The sequence below is a fragment of the Ostrea edulis genome, chromosome 6 (assembly GCF_947568905.1).
Source record: "Ostrea edulis chromosome 6, xbOstEdul1.1, whole genome shotgun sequence".
Lineage (NCBI taxonomy): Eukaryota > Metazoa > Mollusca > Bivalvia > Ostreida > Ostreidae > Ostrea > Ostrea edulis.
Window position 1 is genome coordinate 50764727 of NC_079169.1, and position 21308 is coordinate 50786034.

General features: G+C 35.5%; 1 protein-coding gene across 2 annotated transcripts in view; it reads right to left on the reverse strand.

The window, feature by feature from the left end:
* Window positions 1-21308, reverse strand: part of LOC125683848 (annexin A6-like) — a 23603-nt gene continuing 2295 nt past the window's right edge. For both annotated transcript variants that reach the window (XM_048925329.2, XM_056139859.1), the window contains exons 6-26: window positions 20278-20474; window positions 19136-19298; window positions 18119-18222; window positions 17954-18029; window positions 17296-17435; window positions 16588-16669; window positions 16038-16132; window positions 15635-15748; window positions 13856-13946; window positions 13224-13550; window positions 12524-12705; window positions 9700-9778; window positions 8054-8139; window positions 7090-7171; window positions 6661-6755; window positions 6431-6544; window positions 4773-4863; window positions 3642-3968; window positions 2631-2812; window positions 1289-1373; window positions 1-983 (exon numbers count right to left, since the gene is read on the reverse strand). In XM_048925329.2, the coding sequence (XP_048781286.2) occupies window positions 970-983; window positions 1289-1373; window positions 2631-2812; window positions 3642-3968; window positions 4773-4863; window positions 6431-6544; window positions 6661-6755; window positions 7090-7171; window positions 8054-8139; window positions 9700-9778; window positions 12524-12705; window positions 13224-13550; window positions 13856-13946; window positions 15635-15748; window positions 16038-16132; window positions 16588-16669; window positions 17296-17435; window positions 17954-18029; window positions 18119-18222; window positions 19136-19298; window positions 20278-20474 (2726 nt within the window). In that variant the 3' untranslated portion in view covers window positions 1-969. The remainder of the gene's footprint in view (window positions 984-1288; window positions 1374-2630; window positions 2813-3641; window positions 3969-4772; window positions 4864-6430; window positions 6545-6660; window positions 6756-7089; window positions 7172-8053; window positions 8140-9699; window positions 9779-12523; window positions 12706-13223; window positions 13551-13855; window positions 13947-15634; window positions 15749-16037; window positions 16133-16587; window positions 16670-17295; window positions 17436-17953; window positions 18030-18118; window positions 18223-19135; window positions 19299-20277; window positions 20475-21308) is intronic.

Sequence of the window (21308 nt, forward strand, 5' to 3'; positions counted from 1 at the left end):
GAACCTTCTAAGCAATTTAATATACACAGTTTCATGAAAATAGAAGAGTTTTATGGGTGAGACGACAATGTTGAATGACTTCGTTCCACTAAAACCCAAAGAAGTTTGTGGTTTTTTTTAATTGTAAACTATGTTATGTAAACAATGACTATGGAAAAAACAGTAAATAATGTATCTCAGACAACATAAAAAAAGGTCCAAATTGATATTACATGATTATTTTTATAAAATGCCAAATAACAAAATCAAAAACATCATTAAGAATGGCAGTATCAATATTACAGACTGACCTTTGAACAATGAATGTCTGCCACTCATGGTGGCAGCATCATTAGTGTATTTGTAAATGCAGAAAGTTTTGAAAATTTTCTGTAAAAAAATTATTAATTTTTTCTTTTACATAAGATTTAGTTTCAATTGTACTTTTCTCATTAAAATGCAAATAAATTGATACGACCAGCATGTCAGTTTATGCTACACTTGTAGTGACCTTTCTTTAAAGGTCACTTATTTTTTACATTAATCATATCTTCTATACATAATGTATTACCTTCTCTATTTAAGAGACTTTAACACAGGTTTGTTAAGGCTGGTTTCATATATTTTCTCATTGATTGATGCCCTCTTATATTCACCTATACACTATATACATATGATTCACTAGAAACATGTTGTTGTTATACAGAAAGTCACCAAAACTATACAATAAATTGATACATAACAATATATCTATAAAGCAATAATTGTAAAATTATTCAGAATGTTAAAAATCTAATGTCCATGTTTATATAGAGATTATAACAAAACTGAAAGCCCTAAGATAAATATTCAGGTAGAATTTTGTCTGCACTTGAGGAAGAATCCCTGTACTATGAACTAAGACCAGATTGATGACAAACTCCGCACATAAACTTGGAATGTCAGATATTATCTGAGGAATGGTCATTTAATGACGGAGTGGTGTAGAATCTAGGAGAACCATCCTGGAATAATAAAATATGTCGAGTATATTAGTCAAATTAATGCAATTGGGAAATTTATTAATTTAAGAAGTACGTTTTTACAGGAATATTGTATTTTGATTTTTACAGTATTATAAATGGTAAAGCTAATATTTCTACAAGACTTAGTACAAGTATAAGACAATCTATAGAATCAAAAATATTTATAAGTTGGCAATTGCAGAAAATTTATAATTTTTGCAACATCATTTGCTAAAGACTGGGCATTTTCACTCTGTGTATGTATATTTTGTACACATGATAACACTATTTACAGCACCATTTACCTTTCTTTTCTTTCTTTGCTGGTTTTGCTACAGATTCTCCAATCAGTGCAAAACAAAGGTTCTTATAATCTCCAGATATGTCATCCTACAAAAATACAGAGAAGGCCCATTTATCTTCATCTAGTAATAGCCAGAATTATTGTAAACATGAAATCCTATACAGCACAGACATCATGTGATTCACCAATGTGCTTGGTTGTTTGTAATAAAAAAAAAAAAGGCATTCAGTACCGTGCATTCCTTTGCACCTGAATATATTCATTAGACGTACTGCATAAATGCAAAGTTGATCTGTATTATCATACGTAGGTACCGTACTGATTAGCCCACACTCAGAAGCATGATTGTCTTATTTAATATCCACTCCAACTCTGCTGCTTGGGAATATTGAAATAATACACAGAAAATAGGATGTACTGCTCATTATTCTCTGTGTGTAACCCAAAACCTAACATTACAGGGGAATTTGTTGTGTGTTCATATATCTAGAAGACAAAAACAATTCAAAACAATAGGAATTACAGTCAAACTTCATTATCTCGAACTCTATGGGACCGATAAAAAACCTCGAGATATCCAAGGATTCGATATATCAAGGGTGAAATACTTTTAAGAATAACTGGTTGGGACTTCCGATTGATTTTATACTGTTTAACGTTCCTCTCGAGAATCTTTAACTCATATGGAGAAGTCACCATTGCCGGTGAAGGGCTGCAAAATTTAGGGCTATACATATATATGCTCAGCAATTATGGCCATTGAGCAGGGAGGGATCTTTGTTGTGCCACACCTGCTGTGACTGCCCCACTTAATCCCCTCTTATGACAAGCAAGGGGTATAGAGGAATATTCTAATCCAGATCCCCACGGGAATGGGACAATCACTTTGGCATATCTATGATATTCGAGATATTGGTGTTCAAGATGCCTAAGTTCAACTGTATACCACTCCATGCATGACTTTACATCCCTTCTATTAGTAATTACAGTGACAATGATTGGTGAAGGTTCTGTCAATCTGTAGAATTTGCTTGATTCATTGATTGTATATTGTTAATGTCCCGCTTGAGAATATTTCAGTCATATGGAGATGTCACCTTTGCCGGCGAAGGGCTACAAAATTAAGGCCTATACTTGGTGCTTACGGCCTTTGAGCAGGAAGGGATTTTTATTGTGCCACACCTGCTGTGACACAGGGCCTCAGTTTTTGCGGTCTCATCTCTGAAGGACATGCACTCATTAGTTGCCTCTTATGATAAGCAAGGGGTACTGAGGACCTTTTCTAATTAACCCAGATCCCCAAGGGATAGAATTTGCTAGATGTGCATAGTGAAATTACTTACTGCTAGGAACATGCCTAGTGTCTGCTTGTACTGCTTTTGGAACTCTTCTTTGATTTGCACCATATCTACCTCACACCTAGACACGATCACACGACAGAGGCGATCATCGTCCGTGCCCAGACCCTTCATTGACTTGTACAGTTCTGTCGCAAAGTGAGAAGCCTTGCCACGGATGCATCGCACTGAAGGAAAACACAAAAACATTGGGATCTGATATTGTCCACTCATCTTAATGTTGTACATTATGTACATATAGGAAACCAGGCCCTGGGATCGTGTAACAAACTCTGAAGTCAAATATTCAATCCCTGTAAGATGTTCATTTCTTTCTAACTGAAACTCTTCTTATAATTTGAAGACACTAAAAATTTGATGAAGCAATATTGAATTAACAATTTCATTTTGGAAGGATTAACTTCTCAATCATTTTATCGCAAACATTCACATTTTGACATCAGCTTGAGATCTTTCATGATCCTGGGACATGCATTTATACATAGATTACAAATAACAGTAATATTATATTTCTGTTATCAGCAAGACTCCAGATTGAAAAATTTCAACAGATGGAGCCAATGATTTAACAATCAATTCTCAGTAGGTTTACAACTCACAGAAATATCTCTTTAACATTCACTTCACACACAGCTTTCTATTCCCAAATATTTTATTTTTGTTTGCACACAGTGTTGTCAAAATTGTGAAACCAAGACTGGAATGAATGTAACTCTTGTCTTAAAATCAATGCCTTGAAATGACACTAAAGATGGAAGACAGCAGAATCATGAGGGGCTTTGTTAAATGAAAACACGATTTTCTGTCAATTAAATAATAAGATTTGGCAATTAGAACACAAATGTATTTATAAAGAATCTATATATTAAGTTGTTTTTTTTTAATCGTGTAAAAATTGGTAGGAAGAATAACGATTTGTTTGACATTTGTATGTACACATATAATTAGTGGAGTTGATTTAAAGGTTTCTGCACACTGCATGGTGTTTCTACAAACCTATGGCCAGCATGCCCTGCAGAAGATCTCCAGACATTTCACTCTTCAGCGTATCCTCAATGTCTTTGTTTGCGAGTTTAGCGTACTCCTGGAAGGTAGCACGCAGCTGGGCATAACTCCTAGCGACAAGTATGACATTAAATCTCGACTCGTCTGTTCCCCATTTCTTCTCTCCAGCCTCGTGCATTGCCTGTGCATCCTGCTTCGCCTTGTTTCTGTCAAATTCTTTATTTTCGTCCCTATTAGCTTGCAGCAGTCCAATCAGCAGACGTTTGAAGTGACCCGAGGTATCCCCGGCTATGTCCTCTTCCAACTGATTACCATACACTGAAAGTAGGTCAAGGTCATACAATTAATACAGAATTTTGATATGACACTCGCATCACTGAAAGTTACTGTACTTGGGGGATTCATGTACGATGAATACACATTGTCGTATTGATGTTTTCCCCTTGTACTAGTACGTGGCTCTTAACAAAAATATCATCAATATGAAAAAAACACTGATGAATATAAGTTACCTTGTGAACTCTTGTAATTAATGAAATACAACTTTTCTGTAACAGTTTTACATTCATTTTAGTAAATTGTTGAAATTGTGGTTAACCTAAAACCTTGGTATATAAATAAGTGTTCAACTTGCTACATATTGTATGGTGTAATGCTACTTTAAAGTGAATATTTCTATTACGTACATGTAGGCTGTATAGATATCAAACTATTGCTTCAAATAATACACAAAAAATGAACATAATAAAAGAGTTTGACAGCCTTACATTTACATTTTCAATGTTTTTGCCTTCAATATCTTTACCAATTGTAACGATAGTCATTTCCTCATGAATGTCAAGCAATTGTGATCAGTGTGTATATGAATTTTGTTAAATACAGTACATCTATTTTAACCCATGGGAATTCCAAAAAAAAATGAATTCAGAATTAAAATATAAAAAAATGAGTTTTCATTTTTGAAAATACATGACAATTAATATGAACTGCAACACTTCACGTCAGCTATACTTTTCATGAAGTGCTAACATATATTTTCAATGATGAAAATTATTTCTAAAATAAGGCGCGCACACACAAATGCTTGGAATGCTGCAGATGCCATGAATACATGTAACATACATGTTTTGTAGGCTTCCTTAAACTTCCTGATCTGTTCATTTGAACGGGTACAGATGACTTCAACAAGCACCTGTTCATCTGTTCCAAGGCCCTGCAATGATAATTAATTCATGGTGTCAAAATAAGTAGCTCATGCTGTAATTGGGTGAAGTTGTAATGATAATGAGGCCATACTCACTTGAGCTAGCTATTATTATCAGTATTATGATATTGACAATTATATACAGCAAGAAACATTTTTTAAATTGTGAATTTCACATTTGCAATTTCATTTGTACTATATGCATTTGTGCATATCGTGGACCGATCCAGGAATTTTACCCATGGTGAAGGGGGTCCCATCCCTCACAATTTTTACCAAGGAAAGAATCTAACCTATATTCCACAAGTCTGGCAGTTAGTATTTTAATACAAACTAAACTGCTTAAAAAGAGGAAAAAAATATTAACTTAAAATAATGTATCTTTGACCAATCTCGTAGGAGTCCCCCACCCCATTCCAAATACATCACCACCTGCAAATACACTGTTTTTAAATGTGCCCCCCCCCATGCCCTTTCCCCTCCAGATACATCAACACTTGCAAATACACTGTTTTTAAATGTTGTATGCCTGTTTTTGCTGTAAATGAATGGACTGACAGAGTCTGTTACAGGTGTTAAAGACCGAGAAAATAAGCACCGCCTTCAAATTTACCTGGCCTGTGAACCCTTGTCAATCAGGAGAAATTGAGCTTCACATTGGATGCAAGAAATTGATGGACATTTAGTTACTAGTCTTTGTGTATACCTTATCTATCTTATCAGGCGATCGAGGCGCCCGTGCAATCTTTTGGCTGCGTAATCCAACTGGAGAGGGAATTTTCATGTAGAGATACATACAATAATAGTACATGTAGTAAATTTTGCATACAATTATACATCAATTATAATAGAATATAGTAGGGTGTGCTTAGGAATGGGTACGATTGATAATAATTATTATGTATTGTTAGAATGTTATGTATTGTTAGAATATAATTTACACGGACATCGATTTTATGCTAAACAGATTAATTATGTATAACATTAATATTTATTAATTATATTATAACTTTGTACGTTAAAATTTTGTTTACACTCATTTAAAAATTTATAAGCGTAATTTTCCCTCGAAACATGGCGACAAACGTGTATGTAACTGCAATCTTATTAAAATTAGACGTTAAATCCTCTCGTATATTCGCATACACATGTATGTGAATACGCGAGTGGATCTAACATTTTATTTTAATTAGATTGATGTAACTGTCAACTTATCGGAAGAGAAGTTAGCCGCTATAAGGGCTCTTTCTTGTATATAATGGTTGAATTAAATGAGGATCCAGAGGAGGAACAAATTCTTCGTCTGGACCAGCTATCGAAGGAACTGTAGGAAAATTCGAATGTCCTGACTGTTTTTGTAGGCCATGCGTTATGACTACCATGAATTTTTCAATCTTACAAAAACGTACAGGTAATGCAGGTAACACTGATAACACCCCGTGTGTTTGGTGATGGTATATACAAGCAAGGGTTTCCTCGGGCTTGGGGCTTCACACCTGCCTTAAATTAGCTCCGCCCCTTACTTAACTTACCTGAGGAAAACCGACCAGTTGAATACCTCGGTCTTTAAAATTACCTTGATGGCTTTGTTGAGACACATGGCATCAAAGTTTTCTGGACTCATACACAGACCCCTACAGATGACCTTGAGCCCCCCACTCAGCTCTCCTTCCAAATCCTTGATCAGGTCCTACAAAGAAACCACCTGTTACATTGTACCTCAGTACATCTACATAATACACAGACATATCTCCTATTCTATAAATAACCAAAAATTATATAAAAATATTTTTAAAACAGTTTTACCTTTCCAAACATTGTTTTGTAAATTTTAACAATTTCTACTCTCTGTGCGTTTGATCTATAACCTAGAACATCTATGATGGCCTGCTCATCAGTTCCTGAATACAAAAATAAAATAGAAAAGTCTTTCATTTCAATCACAGTAAATTTTTACAGGGAAATCTGATGGTTTGAAAGGGGGACAATTCTTATAATTCAGTTACAATGAACACAAAATTTTCATTTGGGTTTAGCTTACTAATGTTTGCGTCATAAAAAGTTTTAAATACATGTTGATAAGAGATTTTCTATTCCTGTAATTATAGCATTCTGTAGTAGAAATATTTCTACATGATTATCAGAAGAGGAAGAAAATTAGCATATGCAGTCCTAGTAACATTTCTTCACGATCCCGTTTGATGGTACACAGAAATATTTTTGTGGACAACATACCAAAGCCTTTCATGGCTTTCCGTAGTGCCTCAGCATCACTCTCTGCATTAAAATTCTCGGCTGGCTTCACTGTGGGGTCCTCCTGTAGATACAAATCATGGTCAGTGGAAATTTAAAAAAAAAAAAAAAAAAACATGCCAAAAGTCTGGTCAAAATCTGTGTCAATTAAGTCAGTGTTTAACAAAATTTGTGTCAATAAAGTCTGTGTTTAACAAAATCTGGTCAAATCAGTCTGTGTTAAAAAAATCTGTGTCAAAGCAGTCCATGTTTAACAAAATCTGTGTCAAAGTCGTCCATGTTTAACAAAATTTGTGTCAATGAAGTCTGTGTTTAACAAAATCTGTGTCAATAAAGTCCATGTTTAACAAAATATGTGTCAAATCAGTTCATGTCCAACAAAATGTGGTCAAATCAGTCTGTGTTTAATAAAATCCATGTCGAATTGAAGCATGTATGAAAGGTATGTTTGTGTAAGTGTTTGATGTATTGTATGTGACCAAAAAAATAAATAAATTATAAAAAAAAAAAAAAAAAATCCATATCGAAGCAGTCCATGTTTAACAAAATCTGGTCAAATCAGTCTGTGTTTAACAAAATCTGTGTCATAGCAGTCCATGTTTAACAAAATCTGGTCAAATCAGTCTGCGTTTAACAAAATCTGTGTCATAGCAGTCCATGTTTAACAAAATCTGGTCAAATCAGTCTGCGTTTAACAAAATCTGTGTCCGTTCTTTCTTCCCTATTGGTGTCCGGTTAGTGGCATTTTACAAATTGAATGGAATATGTACAAGTCCAAAACACAGGTAAAACTCTAAATCTCATTAAAGAGTCCTTTTTTGATGAAGGTTGTGCTACTTTAAATAATTCTTTGATCCCAGCAATAGTTGTCATTGACCTACAGTGACATTATCAACCTTCATATTTTGGATGTTACCATTATTAATCTACATATTTTGGATGTTACCGTTATATTTTCTGTCTCCATTCGGACTTCCTCATCCAATTCTTCCTCCGTTTTGTGTTTCACAGCTTCCACAAAACCTTTTCCAGCTGATTGAAATGGAAAAACCATTCAGTAAATAATTAAGTACTTCATCAATCTGAGAAAAATCTGGTATAACACATATAAATCAACTTTCCTCTCTACAATTAATTCATATATTCTTGCTGGCTTAAAAAAAATTTCTTGTCCAATTCATGCACATCATTATTTAATCTTACAATAGTTTAACAAACAATGAAAATTCATAGTATCATCTGTAATTGCATCAATCTAAATCAGTCACTACACAAAATACAATAGTTTTCAAATATGGCAACTCTTCATTTACTTTTACTTCGCGGGAAATAAAATTGATATAAATCAAGCTTTACAATACAGAGAAATACATGTATGCACTCATAGTGAAGTGCTGGGGAGAAATATTCTGATTTGTTATAATGATAATTTGTTTCATCCAATGTGTTCATAATATGTTTTAAAACTATAGAGATTCGCTGTCAGCATGAATTCATCATAAGCTTGTTTGTTGTAACCATGTTTTATTGTACCATGATTAATCAGTCAAAAAGTTCGATATGGCCAGATTATGACTGATGTTTGGAGGCCATGATAGGATGTGGCAAGACTTGGAGGTTGTATTTGGGGTGTAGTTAGATTAAGACTTACAATTGGAGGCTGTGTTGGAGGTGGTTAAATGAAGACTTCCATTTGGAAGCTGTGTGGAGGGGTGTGGCTAGATTAAGACTTATATTTGGAGTTTGTATTGGGTGTGTGGCTAGATCAAGACTTACAATTGAAGGCTGTGTTTAGGGGAGTGGCTAGATTAAGACTTACATTTGGAGGATATTGTATTGGGGGTGTGGCTAGATTACGACTTACATTTGGAAGCTGGGTGGAAAGGTGTGGCTTAATTAAGACTTACATTTGGAGGATGTACTGAGGGAGGGAGTGACTAAATTAAGACTTACATATACAATTGGAGACTGTGTTGAGGGGATTGGCTAGATTAAGACTTACATTTGGAAGCTGTGTTGGGGGTGTGACTAGATTAAGACTTACATTTGGAGGTTGCATTGGGTGTGTGCCTAGATTAAGACTTACATCTGGAAGTTGTGTTGGGTGTGGCTAGATTATGACTTACATTTGGAAGCTGTGTTGAGGGTGTGACTAGATATTAAGACTTACATTTGGAAGCTGTGTTGGGGGTGTGGCTAGATTATGACTTACATTTGGAAGCTGTGTTGGGGGTGTGGCTAGATTAAGACTTACATTTGGAAGCTGTGTTGAGGGTGTGACTAGATATTAAGACTTACATTTGGAAGCTGTGTTGGGGGTGTGGCTAGATTAAGACTTACATTTGGAAGCTGTGTTGGGGGTGTGGCTAGATTAAGACTTGCATTTGGAAGCTGTGTTGGGGGTGTGGCTAGATTAAGACTTACATTTGGAAGCTGTGTTGGGTGTGGCTAGATTAAGACTTACATTTGGAAGCTGTGTTGGGGGTGTGGCTAGATTAAGACTTACATTTGGAAGCTGTGTTGAGGGTGTGACTAGATATTAAGACTTACATTTGGAAGCTGTGTTGGGGGTGTGGCTAGATTAAGACTTACATTTGGAAGCTGTGTTGGGGGGTGGACCTCCCACCACCAGAGCCAAAATAATGTTTCTGTAGTCTCCAGAGATATCATCCTGTCAAACAAAACAGCCATTTTATTATCCAAAGATTACAACACTTTAGGGGATGATAGTGACATTTTATTTTGAAAATCCAGAAATTATTATTTACATATATACTAGTGGAAAAAAGAAAATGTGCATTATTTGATATATGAAAAAATAATAAAAAATAACAAGGAACAAATTTTATTTTTTGTAATACTGTTAACAAATGTATTTGTTACAACATTTCATAATCCATTAATGTTAACATCGAATAACTTCAATTTCAGCACACTCGAAAGACACTGGTATTCAAATTTGAATTAACAAAGTTAATAACGTGTGTGACCACCATTTGCATTCATGCATGACAACGGCGCCTCATTGATGCAACTAAAGTGTTCAGAAATGCTTGAGGGATGTTGTTCCAGATGTTGGTTAAAGCCTGGCCTAAATCAGCCAATCTCACTGGCTGATTTGGTAAACAGCGTAGACGTCGTTCCATTTCATCCCAGACGTGCTCGATCAGCCAAGGCAAGACATCGACATTCTGTTAAACAAAACAGTCGTGGACTACATGTGCAACATGTGGCCTTACGTTGTCTTGCTGCAGAGTGATGTGATTTTGCTGTCTCTGTATGAAGGGTATCACATGGCGCTGAATAATTTCGTCTCGATAGCGTACACCGGTGAGATTTCCATTGACAATTTGTAGAGGAGTCCTTCCGTGTGCTGTTATTCCACCCCACACCATAACGCTACCTCCACCGAATTGTCGACGTTGCACAACACAAGCGTCCTGGTACTGCTCCCCAATACAACGATACACTCTACAACGGCCGTCACTGCTATCCAAATGAAATCTGGATTCATCAGTTAACAGAATATTGGCCCTGTCCTGTATTCTGAATCGCAGATGTCGTCTGCACCATGCTAGTCTAGCGATACAATGACGTTGAAGCAGTATTGGGCGCACCGCTGGATGTCTTGGTCTGATGTTGTGCTCGCACAGACGATTACGCACAGTTCTTGGACTGATTGGTTGAAGTCCAGGAATGCTACGAGCAGTCAAACTTGCTGTCTGGAAACGATTTCTCAGGTGCACAAGTCTAATGTAGTTGTCCTGTCGATGTAGCATGAGGACGCCAAGAACGTGGTCGATTCCGAGTGTTACCAGATTGTTGGAAACGTCTTCATAATGACTGCATGGATGGTGTTCTGATGAACTCCAAAGTGTCTTGCTATGATATTTTGTGCCATTCCAGCTTGAAGCATCCCAACAGCACAATTACCTTGGTTTTCGCTGAGTTGTGGCATGACAGAGGGGTAAATTTTGTCAAAACTAAAGTGCTTTCTTTAATGAATAGTGTCCAAACAAACCTTTTACACTTCTTACTCCAAACAGTATTGGCGAGTAAAACTCGTACAAACACTTCAATAAGCAACATGTGTTCACTAACCATGAAAAAGTCCGTGCATCTGAGTTGGGTTAAGGGTACTATCCGATATTGTTCAAAAACATCACCTTTATCGATTGTTTAGATTTTATAAATATAAACAATAAATATAGAAAAAATTTTCTAAATTTTATAATGCACAGTTTCTTTTTTCCGCTACTATATATTCAAGAAGTAAAGAAATAAGACATTTATTAGTTATATGTTTTGTGAATTTTATGTCATGTTGAAAAGATGATGCTTTTGCCAAGAAATAGAATGAACTGAAACAGCATAAGCTTATCAACTAAACATTGCTGATATAGAAACAGGCTTATATTTTGTAGTATTTGTCCATATTTCTCAATTAATATATAAAAAATATATTGTACATGTGTAACTATATGCATGTGTACAGTGATAATGCCACTGAAATTTACTGCTGTAATGGTTGTCTGTCTGTGCTTACAGTAAATAATTACAGTTATGGACTATCTTTTACTGTGCCCGTCTGTCTGTCTGTGTGTGATTACAGTAAATAATTACAGCTATGGACTATTTTTTTCTGTTTCCATCTGTCCGTCTATGTGTGCTTTCAGTAAATAATTGTAGTTATGGACTAGCTATATTTTACTGTGACCGTCTGTCTGTCTGTGTGTGCTTAAAGTAAATAATTAGTTATAGACCATTTTTTACTGTGTCCGTCTGCCTGTCTGTCTGTGTGTGCTTACTGTAAATAATTACAGCTATGAACTATTTTTTACTGTGTCCATCTGTCTGTCTGTGCTTACAGTAAATAATTACAGTTATGAACTATTTTTTACTCTGTCCATCTGTTTGTCTGTGTTTACAGTAAATAATTAGTTATGGACTTTTTTTTACTGTGTCCATCTGTCTGTCTGAAGTGCTTACAGTAAATAATTAGTTATGCACTATTTTTTACAGTGTTCGTTTGTCTATGTGTGTACTAACAGTAAATAATTACAGCTATGGACTATTTTTACTATGTCTGTCTGTGTTTACGGTAAATAATTACAGGTATAGACTATTTTTTACTATGTCCCTCTGTATTTGTGTGCTAACAGTAAATAATTACAGTTGTGGACTATTTTCTACTGTGTTCATCTGTCTGTCTGTGTGTGCCAACAATAAATGATTACAGTTATGGACAATTTTTTACTGTGTCCGTCTGTCTGTCTGTGTGTGCTAACAGTAAATAATTAAAGTTGTGAACTATTTTCTACCATATATGTCTGTCTGTCTGCATGTGCCAACAAAAAATGATTACAGTTATGGACTATTTTTTACTGTGTCTGTGTGTTCTGTAGTAAATACTTACAGCTATAAATTGCTCCAGTGTTTGTCCTGTCAGTTTTTGGAATTCTTCTTTAATCTGGACCATGTCGATTTCACACCGTGACACAACAACACGTACAAGGGTGTCATCATCTGTCCCCATTCCTTTCATTGTCTTCTGGAGCTGATACGCGAAGTGGGCTGCCTTATTCCGGACACATCGAACTAGGAGACATGCAGATAGTGTTATGAAATAACAAATATTTGGGGAAAAATGCTATTCCTCTATAAACTACGGTATTATTTATCAAATCCTGCACTTCATTATTATAGACAACATTTGATTTCTTTCACGAGTTAAATTTGCTTCATGTAAATGCAGTCTGCAAGATTACTGTAAAACTGAATGCAAAGGGCTATAAAATCATGGATGAAGTAGGACTAGTGAAAGATTTCGCAGTAATCAAATGAGCTTACCTTACTGATAGTCAGCATTCCCCCCAGGAGGTCCCCCAAACAGTATCTATGTCTTACTGATAGTCAACATCCCCCTCACGAGGTCCCCCAAACAGTACCTATGTCTTACCGATAGTCAACATCCCTCTCACGAGGTCCCCCAAACAGTACCTATGTCTTACTGATAGTCAACATCTCCCTCACGAGGTCCCCCCAAACAGTATCTATGTCTTACCGATAGTCAACATCCCCCTCATGAGGTCCCTCAAACAGTACCTATGTCTTACCGATAGTCAGCATTCCCCTCAGGAGGTCTCCAGACATTTCGCTCTTCAGAGCCTCCACCATGTTCTTCTTGGAAATTTTCTCGTACTCATCGAATGTCGCCCTGAGCTGAGGATAGCTGCGTGTTACGAGAATGACATTGAAGCGGGATTCGTCCGTACCCCACTTCCCTTCCCCTGCATCTAGTAAGGCTTTCGCATCCTGTCTGGCTTTGTTACGATCCACTTCCTTGCTATCGCTTCTGTTTGCCTGTACTAGTGACACCAGTAACCGCTTTAAATGTCCTGAGGTATCACCAATAATGTCCTTCTCCAAGTCCTTGTTAAACACTGTAACCAAGGCAATGAACTCATTTTGATCTTCAAACAGTTTACAACAGACATGCTTATAACAAATTACAATGACTCTCATGGTACTGGACATTTGCTACATATTGCCAAGATTCACCATATTTTTCTCAATTGATCATGATGTAATATGATAGGGACATCAACACTAGTATAATGATGCATTAAGTTTGATAGTGTTCTAAATCTAGTAGTAGACTTGCAGATTTGTAGTTTAGATTGTAATACTTTATCTAGAATCAGAGGTTTCTTCCTCAGTCACTTTGAGGAAATCATTATGTACTTACACGTTTTGTAAGTTTTGATGATTTCCTTGATCTGGGCATTAGACCGTGTGCACAGAATCTCGATCAACACATCCTCATCTGTTCCTAAGCCCTAGAAATCAGAACAATGAGTACATTGTACATGAAATTGGACGGTCTAAACTTGTCAATGACAATTATTGATAGTATGTTATCCTGAACTTGGGTACTCCTACACTAGCTAAATAAACCCTGACAAAACAATAGATGAAAGAATTTGAATCACAGTATAAATAAAACCATGATGACAGTGAACTGTCCTGTGGAATGTATGTCAGTAGATAGATATATTATCATGTGACAATAACAAAGGCCTGCCCTACACAGAGATATAATATCATGTGACAATAACAAAAGCCTGCCCTACACACAGAGATATAATATCATGTGACAATAACAAAAGCCTGCCCTACACACAGAGATATAATATCATGTGACTATAACAAAAGCTTGCCCTACACTCAGATATATAATATCATGTGACAATAACAAAAGCCTGCCCTACACACAGAAATATAATATATCATGTGACAATAACAAAGGCCTGCCCTACACACAGAGATATAATATCATGTGACAATAACAAAGGCCTGCCCTACACAAAGAGATATAATATCATGTGACAATAACAAAGGCCTGCCCTACACACAGAAATATAATATATCATGTGACAACAACAAAGGCCTGCCCTACACACAGAGATATAATATCATGTGACAATAACAAAGGCCTGCCCTACACACAGAGATATAATATCATGTGACAATAACAAAGGCCTGCCCTACACACAGAGATATAATATCATGTGACAACAACAAAGGCCTGCCCTACACACAGAAATATAATATATCATGTGACAATAACAAAGGCCTGCCCTACACACAGAGATATAATATCATGTGACAATAACAAAAGCCTGCCCTACACACAGAAATATAATATATCATGTGACAATAACAAAGGCCTGCCCTACACACAGAGATATAATATATCATGTGACTATAACAAAAGCCTGCCCTACACACAGAAATATAATATATCATGTGACTATACCAAAAGCCTGCCCTACACACAGAGATATAATATCATGTGACTATAACAAAGGCCTGCCCTACACTCAGATATATAATATCATGTGACAATAACAAAAGCCTGCCCTACACACAGATATATAATATCATGTGACAATAACAAAAGCCTGCCTACACTCAGATATATAATATCATGTGACTATAACAAAAACCTGCCCTACACTCGGAGATATAATATCATGTGACAATAACAAAAGCCTGCCCTACACACAGAGATATAATATCATGTGACTATAACAAAAGCTTGCCCTACACTCAGATATATAATATCATGTGACAATAACAAAAGCCTGCCCTACACACAGAAATATAATATATCATGTGACTATACCAAAAGCCTGCCCTACACACAGAGATATAATATCATGTGACTATAACAAAAGCCTGCCCTACACTCAGATATATAATATCATGTGACTATAACAAAAGCCTGCCCTACACACAGAGATATAATATCATGTGACTATAACAAAAGCCTGTCCTACACTCAGATATATAATATCATGTGACTATAACAAAAGCCTGCCCTACACACAGAGATATAATATCATGTGACTATATCAAAACTGTACGGTCAATAGCCTGTCCTATATACAATTAAGTGAAATCTCTCTGAGCTAGAGTATCATCTTCATCGTTCTTACCTTGATGACCTTAATCATATTCTTACCTTGATGGCTTTGCGAAGTTGGTAAGCATCAAACTCAACCGGAGCCATCATAAGTCCCTTACAGGCATCCAAATAATGGCCGCTGAGCTCACTCTTCAGTTCCTCTATCAGGTCCTGTAACAGAATCACAGGGTCAAAGGTGAAAAAAAAGTGAAAGGGTCATCTGTAAAACAACAAACTCAAGGGGTCAAAGGTGAAAACAACAGAGTCAAAGGTAAAAATAACAAACTCAAGGGGTCAAAGGTAAAAAAAAAAACATTGAAAGGTAAAAGATGAAAACAATTCTGGTTAGGGGAAAATGTTTAACACTGTTATACTTCAAAATCAAGTAAGTGGTCAAAAATTTTCAAAGTAAAATATTCACATAAACAAGATCATTTTTTCATCAGAATTTATATTTTACCTTTCCGAACATTGTTTTGAATGACGTCCTGACTTCCTGTCTTTGTGGATTGGATCTGTATGCCAAAATATTCGTGATGGCATCCTCATCTGTTCCTGTTTGTAAATTTTAAAACACGAGTTTACTGTTGACCTCTGTCTGTATATATTAGTCTACCATTACCCCGTTTGTAAATATTACTGTGTTGGTCTACAGTTAAACTAAATTGAGAAAAAGGGCTCAATTTGCATATAAACTATCAACTTTTCATCATTTACTTTCTGATACAGTTTGTAAATGTATATTTGGTTTATTATCATGAAATAACTAATGGTACCAATTCACGAGAATGTTATAAAATGCCAACACATATCTAACAATGTATTTTCAATTGAACAAAGACTATCAAATCTTAAGTGTTTACATTGAAAAGAATGAAAAGTAACAAAAATTAATCTTTTATATATTGCACTCCCAGCATGTTTTCTTAAAAGGAAAATGTTTTGCAATTCATGCTGATTAAATTTCCATGCCTCGGCCTCATTAATATCCAGACAATAGATCTCCTTACCTAGCCCCTTCATGGCACCCCGAAGTACTTCGGCGTCTTGTTCTGCATTGAATTTATCATATGGTTTCACCGTGCCTTCCACCTACAGAAAAACAAGATCCATGTCTTTAATTCATACTTCTCTATAGTGTGTTATAAAGGGAAATAACTCTATATCTACTGATTTATACTTCTCTACAGTGTGCTACAAAGGGAAATAACTCTATATCTACTGATTTATACTTCTCTACAGTGTGCTACAAAGGGAAATAACTCTATATCTACCGATTTATACTTCTCGACAGTGCGTTATAAAGGGAAATAACTCTATATCTACTGATTTATACTTCTTGACTGTGTGTTATAAAGAAAAATAACTCTATATCTACTGATTTATACTTTTCACCCCTGAGCTAACCAGCTTGGCAATGAAGATTAAAAGGGCAAGAAATATGTTTTCCAAGTATAATTTTTTTTTTTCATTTATGGTTCAAAATCAATTCAGTCATTATGTTATTCTACATTGTGTGGTAATGGGAAATAGATCTACCTTACTGTTAGAGAGAAAAATCGGTTGATATTCAAATTAAACTGCAAATTGGTTGAACTTATCAAACTGTGGATATTTGAAATAAAATGTTGACACTGAATGCTGTTTTTCATAGACCCATTGGCATGGAAATATATTACATGCTTGTCTTTCAAGAACTTTAACATAATTTTGTATACCGATAGATCTTCTGTTTCCATGGCAAAATAGGGGTCAGATTTGGGTGGGGTCTCCTTCTTTTTCTTCCCGGTGGAGGATGGGGGCGTGGGGGGTTTCTTGGTTTTCGTCTCCACCTTTGGAGGTTTGCGTAGGGATCCTCCTATATTTAGTAAAAAACAATGCAACTCAGATCAATCGGTTCATTCTTTATTTAGCAATCAAGCAGATTTCTATAAATGTCATTGTTTAGTCTATCAAAATTAATAGTACATGCATACATATCACTGGAACACTTTTCTTTTATATAAAAATATTTCTAGAAATAAAAGAATAAAATGTTATAATGATGAATAATCAAAATGTACAAAACATTCCTTATAAAAACAGGATTTCTGATGATAAAAATATAGCTCTAGTTTAATACAATACAAGTATTGAAGTAATGCGTTAGTCACTCTGTGGTACCACAGTTTAAGTAAATCAGTTGTGCTCTAAAGAACATCAGCAGACAGTGCTCGGTCTCTTATATTGTTATAAAAGGTTAGTAACACAGATAGGGTCATATGAGATTTGGAGTATTTTTCTCAATAAGAAACATGTATACATTTAAGTGAGATTTGGAGTATAATACTCATTAAGAAATATGTGTACTTTTATCCAGTCAATAGTATCACTCACGTGGCACGCCCGGTTTACCCATCACCAAGGTAATTCTGTAGCCATCTCCTTCATCTTCAAATTTGGCTTCATGCATCTGTGAAAAAATTAGTTTATAAAGATCGAGGTTTGAAAAGGGCTTAAAAATAAAGTGTTCAAATAAAAACTGTAACAATAAAAACTCACTCTTCCAATTTTTGGTTCTGCAACTCGAAGACGAAAATCTTTATTGTTTTTTGCAAATTCCAGCATGTGAGCATAAACATGCCTGATGTTTCCTTTGAAGTCACCTATCATAATATAAGATAATGGTGTCACGTTCAGTATATATACATATTATCTGTGTGGATGGATGCATAGCACTGAATAGATAATTCAACATTTTAAAAACTCTATATAACATAACAGTGAAACATGGTTTTAACTAACATACTTATAATTACAAAGTAATTTTCATTCCCCACATAAATGAAAATGATAAATAACTCCTTCAATGATTTAAAAACAAATTAAGCCCATCCCAAAGCAAATCTGTATGCCATTTACTGTCTTTCGGGAAATTTTCACTGAGTTTCTCATTTAATTTTCATTCATTTTGTCCTATCCAAAGTTAGCAAATTTATAATTGAATGAATTGATCAAAATATCTGGGTGAATTTAGATCAATAGTATGGATTAGATGAAATGGGATGACATTTTGTTTTCTCATGCACCTAGGTAAAATGATCATGCACATATGGTATGAAAACTTCCTATGATTAATAATTTGAATTACATGAAAAAGTGTTAAAAACTTGGAAATAATTATTCCTGTCCTCCATTAAAACAGCAACGTTTTAAGAATGGACTTTTGTCAATTTCTACATTAAAACAGTCAAAGAGTCTTTATTCTGTACATATTGATATATTTTCATCGGTCGTCAGTTACCGTTTACTCTGTGCTTATATTGATATATATACATCGGTCGTCAGTTACCGTTTTTCTGTACGTATATTGATATATATACATCACTCTGTACTTATTAATATTTCTACATCACTCTGTACGTATATTGATATATATACATCACTCTGTACTTATTAATATTTCTACATCACTCTGTACGTATATTGATATATATACATCACTCTGTACTTATTAATATTTATACATCACTCTGTACGTATATTGATATACATGTATATACATCGGTCAACAGTTACCGTTTCCAGGACTAACAGCCTCTAGCTCCGGCTCTTTTGGGGCAGGTGGTAGCTCTATGGCCTTTGGTGGTTCTTTTGGTGGTTCCTCTATAGCTGGGCGTTGTTTGTTCATCATCTGACGTATATCTCCCACGGTAACATGACGATTCTCTGGATTACAGCTCTACAGACAAAGATACACTTTTTATTGTTAAAACAAGAAATTCTTTATTCATTCTATGTCAGAATGCCAATATTATCTTGTTAACGAAAGCCGTGCTGGAAAAGAGAAAAATGAGACTGGCCTATGACCTTGATGAGACTATGGCCTATGACCTTACTTTTATTCTAATTTCCTACTTTACAGGGAAATTACGTGAAAAATGAGGATGCTGATCACTAATTTCTGGGTTAATTAGTTACAAATTAAGGTTGATTGTTTTACATCCCGTCATGAATTCTTCACTCATGTTGAGGTGTCACAAGCTGTAAGTGAAGTACCACAAATTTAGACCTATGTTTAGCACTTATGGCTGTAGCAGTGAGGGTTCTTTAATGCGCCAACACCTGCCCCTATACATGGAACTTCCATGTTAAGGCCAAATCCAAAAGATTTGTGATTCTCACTTCTAAGTGCCGAGCATTTGGCGATGGAGCAATCACTACCTATGTTTAAGTCTTAGGTTTGACACAACCATGGTTCAAGCAGGGCTCAAACTCACAACCTCCCGGTTATGAACCAAATGCTCTGTCACCCCTCATGCAATTTCTATGTAAGTATGAGATTAATATCTTGAATAATACTCTTTACACAATGTTTACAGAATTGTTCAGGATATTGACAGAAAGGTTACTATATACCCTACAATATCTATTAAAAGGGATTAAAAAATAGAATTGTTCATTTCAAGCAATGACAGTACCATTGATACTAGAGATATTACATTTCATAATTATCTGTTGGGAGGTTTGAATGTATATCATTCTAAATAACAAAAGCATTTTTGGGAGTGATCATATGTGTACAAAATGGAGAGGACACTCCTTTACTAATATAATCAGTGTGTAGGTGGCTAATCTTCGTCATTTAAGGTCAGGACAAAATCAAAACATTTCTCAGTCCTCCAATAGGCAAAAACAACATATTTCATCACTCTACTTACACTGATCATGTTCTCTGTAAGGAATCCGGTCTGTGTGGGGTAGGGGTTGTTTGGGACTGGTACACCAAATGTGACTGCCCCATTATTGGCGTTCATCCCTGGCCAGGATCCTGGAGGTGCACCCCAAACATTTATCTGCGTACCTGAGTAATTGGTGGGGTTAAAAGGGCCCTCAGGTAGAGGTGGCTGTGGGGGGCCTGGAATTAAAATAAATGTAGAAATTACCAATAACTGCCAGTAAAATCATGATACACAAATTTGTAGAACCTTAACTATCATTTCTAAATCATCTTTAGATATGAATTACAATTTATACTGTAAAAGCGGTTATTTAAGAATGGGTGAAATTTACACTAATTACATGGTCAAGTATTTAAGCACGTAAATTTCTCCCACGTAAATTTCACCCATATTTGATATAATATATATTATATTCAGTTACTGCATATTTTTCCCCATGTGTAATGTTGGCCAAACAAAATTAGTAATAAAAACCTACACTAAAAGTGCAAAAGCAAGAACATCAGCACAGAGATAAAACAAAGAAGAATGAGATGGCTTGGTCACGTAATGAGAATGCCCCAGAACAGGATTCCCAAAGTAGCTCTACACTGGACATCACCTGGAAAGAGGAAAAGAGGCAGACCACGTACCACCTGGAGGAGAACCGTAACATCAGAACTTGAGGAAATGGGCTACTCATGGGGACAGGCACAGTATATTGCCAAGGACAGAGCTAGATGGAGAAAACTTGTTGAAGCCTTATGTTCCACTGGGGACGAAGAGGATAAGTAAGTAATGTTGAACGTGGAAAAATGTATACTTCACCCCCAGCAAAAATAAACACTTTTACAGTGCCCTATTTCTTCTCAATTATTCAGTAAACAAAGTTCAATTTCTTAACTCTCAGAAAGAAAGAAATATTCCAAGAGAACACCATATAAGACTTCTTACAGAATTTAAATTAATTTCATTTTACAATAAAACTGCACTAGCTGATATTTTGCCATGAGAGCTTTGATCAGACTTAC